Genomic DNA, 5,529 nt, shown 5'->3' on the forward strand with positions numbered 1-5,529 from the left:
GTGTGTTATGGCTATTTATTATTATTAAAGCATTTTAAATGGGCCTCCACACACCCCGAAAAGTGGATCATTCCAGAGTCGCAGGCATCTTTTAGACGTTGGAAAGACCTGACAGGGGAATTAGTTGCCCCGGTCCCGTTCAGTTCTTCATAGAGCAACATCTCGCCCCATTTATTAACAATGGCCGTGTTTCCAATCTCAATTATTCATTATGTTTTACGAGCAAAATGAGGAAAGGGGAAGAAAATAAATCTTTCAACTGGGAAACCCGTTTGATTCCTCGTACGTATTCCCGTCGCCGCTAAGAGGCGCTGTTAACGTACATTAGCCTGGTTGTCCATGACTGCTCGAAATAGCCTTCAGATTATTCATTGAACTTTCTTCTTTTCTTTCCACTTGAAGGTGCCCACCATCTTATATATGTATATAAAAAAACCTTCAAAATAAAACATGTATAACTGAATTACTTAATATATTACTCAATACAAATATCTTTCAATCACTTTCCACAAAAATTACACTGCTAATAAAACTTTATAAAACTTGAAATACTTTAAGGCCTATTTTGTACTTAATGAGATCGCTTTGTTTACATCCAACTTAAATCCATAATATTAATTAATTTTGAAATTGCCGGTCACCCAACCTTTCCGACTGTAGATTCAGAAAATAACTTATCTTTTATGTTACTCATAATTTGGCCAAGGTGAAATGTCCCTGCTCCTTTTCCACCAGCAAGTTTTGTACAGCCCAAACCTCATAGTGGACGACGCCCCTCCCGCGCAGCAGGTGGCGCTGTCTGGTTGCGAAAAGAAAATAAACAGAAGAGGAGCGCGACAGATTATCTTGAGTGAGAGGACCTTTCGCTGCACAAAAAGTGTCTCGGCGTATTGAGAGGATACTAACAAACGTTTATAATATATTATTTTGTTTGACATGTTCTGACGGGGTTTTACAGTCGCTAGTTGGCAGCACGGCTCGGCGGTCTAACGTGAACTTGTCAGAGAGAGGATGCCTGCAGCAGAGGAATCTAATGGTGAGTTTTAATTTTCACCCTGTTTCTTTACCGCAAGCCTTACGGTGTTTTCACAAGACTACAGTTTCACTACAAAGGAATATACGCTTCTCCCATCCGTGGATTTAGCATCGTTAGTTCAACACGGTAGTTAATGTTTTCCTGTATTTCCTCAACGAACCATAACGTTACCCCTAACCCTAATGCCGCACCCGGTATAACAGATTACAGATGTATTCACATGTATTTTACATTCATTATATTCTGGCAGCTGTGCTATGTAAAAAAAAATAAAGAAGAAAAAGAGGCTTTAACTCGTTTCTCTAGTTGCGGATCAATAACCCATCCAGGTATTAGGGGGACGGCCATCTTTGTTTTCATTCGTAAATAAAGAGGCTGGTTCTCAAGACCTAGAAAACTAAGAACGGACTTGAGTTCTCCGGAGAGTAGACTCCCCAGCTGTTTTGATGACGTCACCAGTCGCTAATGGATTTATTCATCTAATAGCGAATGAATGCATTTCCCTTATTTTTGAGCTGCTTGATCTGATATTAGCACTTTAATTTGTAATCATGTCCTTCCTCAATTTGTGTTGTGTTTAGAACATGGGCTTCATCCTCGATTAGCCATGAGACACTTTAGTCCAAAAACTGCTATATTCCATTTTCGTGGGAGGAAAAAAAACCCTAAAGTGTTTCTTAAAGAAACGAAACCATTATGTCCTCTGACAACTTTCTTGTAATTTAGAAGAATTGCTGAATTTTATTTTCATTTATTTATTATTTTAAATTTTGTGTTGCCTTATGGGCTGTAACTTGTTATCGTTTGGCGTCTTGTCTTCCTTCATGTCCTGTATTACGTTAATTGAGTAAGAGAAAATTATTTCTACGAGATTTTCTAGTCCAAAAAAGGCTGATGTAGTCAAACTGACATGTCATGGAGGAATCAATTTCAATTGGCTTGCGTGGCTTATTAACGTCAGACTTAAAGCGTGACTTGCTTCATTTCTGTACTTCAGGTGTCAACAAAGTTGTGGACAACATCTGCCAGCTTTCTCCACATCTGTTGACGGAAGCAGTGAGTACATGGGACCGTTCTCTTCATGTTGCATGCAGGCCAAGAAAAGGGGTTATTAAAAACCAAACAGTAAGAACCAGGTGTAAAGCAAAGCACAAGAAGAGCACGAGTCACACGTTGTGTCGTCATTGTCGGTCCTGCTACAGATAGAAATATCTTAATGGGCATAAATGTAGCGCAGCATCTCTCTTTGCGGGTCCTCTCGTTATGTTAAAGCTGTGGCGGAGCAAACCTCCCAGTGGGATCGACAACTGAATGTTAAATACCAAACAAAGGTGCTCATTGTCGGGCTATTAGCGGCCGCGCTCTACACAAGTTGCACAGGATGTGGCGTCGTCGCCATGGAGGCTTCGCTGCAGTTCCGATAACTAATCTTCTAATCTCCACAGTGTCAGCACATTCTGACTTATCTTCAAGGGCAAACCGGGGGAGTGGATTCAGCTGAAATTTCTGACGTGAGTCAATATTTCCCTGGATATTTGTTTAACTTCAAGTAACCCAGCTTCCCAAGTTCCTCTTTCATTACTTGTTTTGCTCTTTTTTTCTGGACAGAGATTTCAGAGAGCTGGAGTCCGACTTGAACATGAAGCTCTGCAGAACATGATCAGATTTCTCCTGTTAACATTCAGGTATCTTTTGTCCCATTTTGGTTTCTTCTGTTTTTTTCTAAATGTGATTGTTTCAAAGCATAACGCTGGCGAATGTGTCAGCCCGTGTTTCTTCCTTATGTTATTGATGGAGGCCCACTGTCCTGTAGCATTGCCGCCGATCTCGTAACTCTGCTTGAGCAGCTTTTATGCGGGGACATGTGCCTGGAACATGGCTAATCCCTACATAAAGGTGCACTTAATTACCGTGTAAGGAGACACTTGTGTTATCAGGTCCGCTGGGAAGAGCGGCCTCTCTGGGGATGACCTCGTGTCCAGGCTGGAGGAAGGCGGCAACAAGTGGCCAAAGGCTTCCCTTCAGGTGTTGCACAAGCTGTGGAGTGACCATGGTGCATTGGTCCATGCCCAGCAGGAGGTCCAGGCCATGCTCAGCATTGGCCAGGTGTGCCCTACGTTTCATTTTCATGTATTTCTTAAAAAGCTGCACACACAGTTTGTCTCTCGTCCAGGCTCATGTTGGCTTTATCTTGCTAGTTAGTGGACATGCAGTGGAAGCTGGGCGTGGCAGTGAGCTCCGACACCTGCCGATCGCTCAACTCGCCGTACGTGTCTCTGCTGCTGAAGATCGTCGAGCCCCCCGGACAGATTTGTCACAGATCTTTTGAGATGACCGTTCCACAGTTCCAGGTCGGTGGTTGTTGGTGTGAATGTAAAGTCCTTGGTGCAATCTATCACAGGATTGATTTTATGTTTTTTATTTTTCTGTCCTTTGCAGAACTTTCACAAGCAGCTCAAGGAGATGGCTGCTGTTATGGAGACAGTGTGATTGGGGCCAGTGCACCTAAGTGCTTGGGGGAAATCCCCCCCCCCCCCCCCCAGTACATGTGACCATCATGTGACCATCAGAAGGACATGTGCTTGACACGTGTGTGCGGGTCTTTTAGTTGTCCCAGAATGTGGAAAAAAATGACTGCACATGACCATTGTCTGCCTTACACATCTGTTTTCCCACAGATTGTATCACCGTCTAAATTACTTTTCAGGACATCTGTTCCAATAGTTGAAAATTCTTTTCTCTTCTTTTAATGCCAACATCAAGTGTACTTCCTCACATTAACCTGAAATAGGCAATGAATCCCTCCTAAAGTTACTACGAGGAACTTTCATTTTGTGTTGAATTTGGCGGCCCCTGTGGACAAAAGTGGTAGTGTTCACAAGGACCAGATTGCCTTTAGAAAACCCAGCATTTTACTTCATGAGGGGTCTGTCAGTCTAGTAGTGGGCACAAACGCAGACAGCTGGAGCAACAGAACTTTATTCCTGGATTGTTTAATGATGCTGAGGTTCTAAAGCACGAATTAAAAACTCTCATACCTCAAACACAAGTCTGCGTGTTTGAGCAGCGTTTCCTGATTTGGCAACAAAGGCATCCTAGAGGCGAGTGTGCACTTGACAACACAGACACGCAGTCGTGCACACACAGCAGAGGAGAACTACGGCCGCTTTGTATGTGTCAAACCCGACACCCTGTCTGCGCTTACCCCCCCGAGCACAGCAAAATCAGATCCAGGCCCGAAGACAGTGGGTTATAAGTGATGATCCAGAGGGAATAATTGTGTAATGGTACAAAACGCTGTGGAATGGTATTGCATCAAAATGGTTATAGGTATTTTGATTTGTTACTCTAGCAGTGGAGTGGGTGGACAAAATGATTTTAACTGCCAGTATAACGTAGTACAATACACACACACACACACAAACACACACACCATTTCCAAACCAAACCTGAACTCTTTAATAGGATGTAATGAATGCCCGGGAGACTGCATTGGCTCTGTGTAACTATGTTGTACTTTGAGGGTTTACAGAATCAAAATACGTTGCCCCAGGGAACATGAGGTGTGTTTTTTTTCTACGGCGATAGAGTGGGATTATCCCACTTTATTGCATCCTTTTTACAACATGGTGTTGTTTAGAAATCAAGACTCACGATGCAGTGAAATGGTCCGTGTCAACTTTCAACCTTGTCTAATTTCTGAAAGCTTTCCTTAAGGTGACTTTGGCCCTTTTATCACTGTGCTCCGTCCTCACTTGGTGCCATATGACAATGATGCAATAAACTGACTAAATGTAAAAGTTGCAGTGCATGATTATTACATCACAACCTTACATTTCATAGCAAAGTAAAGCAATTACTGTGGATTACTACCATGGTTTACCATCTCCCTACTCTATGTATTCAGGGCAGACACTAGGAAATAATTGGGTACTTTTTAAGTCTAATGGTTGTTCCTGATGTGAAGTCAGAAGGCATTTTGGTGGAGACACCAGATGCCCTTTTAACAATCTAGTTTCCAAATGTTTCCATTTGCATTTCGATTTTTGACAATGCATCGTAGAGAATAAATAGAATACGACCTCAGTGCACCAATAACACAACTCCAGCTGTGTAATACAAACCAAGATGTGTAAACACGTGCTTCTCCCCAGTAGGCTGCAGAGCTCCTGTGGCTTCGGTGGCCTCAGCGAGGAGGTTAAATATGGCACAGGCGCTATTTTGGGGGACAGGAGGACTTCTCCGAATTAGATGGGAACTCCAAGACTATGAATAAGCTCAGACTGCTATTAAACGCTTCGTCCTCGAACTCTTTCCAAGTGTTGGTCCGAGTCTGGATCACCGCGAACAGGCCACGAGGGGCCCGCAAACACGGCTCCACGCCACCGTGGGAGCGGCTTTCCAGTTGTGCACGGTGGAGAAGAAGGTGGAGCCTCTCTCTTGTCTCTCTCCCCCTCCCCCCCCCCCCCCCCCCCAGCACATGGGATGGTTGG

At 43.5% G+C, this 5,529-nt stretch overlaps 1 protein-coding gene across 1 annotated transcript; it reads left to right on the plus strand.

Annotated features, from left to right (window-relative positions):
• Positions 1 to 742: 742 nt before the first annotated feature.
• Positions 743 to 4,672, plus strand: commd6 (COMM domain containing 6). The gene is made up of 8 exons (XM_037489388.2): positions 743 to 850; positions 959 to 1,036; positions 2,034 to 2,092; positions 2,482 to 2,547; positions 2,645 to 2,721; positions 2,974 to 3,142; positions 3,235 to 3,387; positions 3,476 to 4,672. Exons 2-8 carry the CDS (start codon positions 1,012 to 1,014, stop codon positions 3,524 to 3,526), a joined length of 600 nt encoding a protein of 199 aa, XP_037345285.1. The 5' UTR covers positions 743 to 850; positions 959 to 1,011; the 3' UTR covers positions 3,527 to 4,672.
• The last annotated feature ends 857 nt before the right edge of the window (positions 4,673 to 5,529 follow it).

The sequence above is a fragment of the Pungitius pungitius genome, chromosome 10, assembly GCF_949316345.1.
Source record: "Pungitius pungitius chromosome 10, fPunPun2.1, whole genome shotgun sequence".
Classification (NCBI taxonomy): domain Eukaryota; kingdom Metazoa; phylum Chordata; class Actinopteri; order Perciformes; family Gasterosteidae; genus Pungitius; species Pungitius pungitius.

Excerpts from the sequence above, each read along its gene's own strand:
- commd6 (XM_037489388.2), top strand. The coding sequence starts at position 1,012 with ATGCCTGCAGCAGAGGAATCTAATG. Across the intron at positions 2,093-2,481 it reads CACATCTGTTGACGGAAGCA|TGTCAGCACATTCTGACTTA; the intron begins GTGAGTACATGG and ends TAATCTCCACAG. Across the intron at positions 2,722-2,973 it reads TTTCTCCTGTTAACATTCAG|GTCCGCTGGGAAGAGCGGCC; the intron begins GTATCTTTTGTC and ends TTGTGTTATCAG.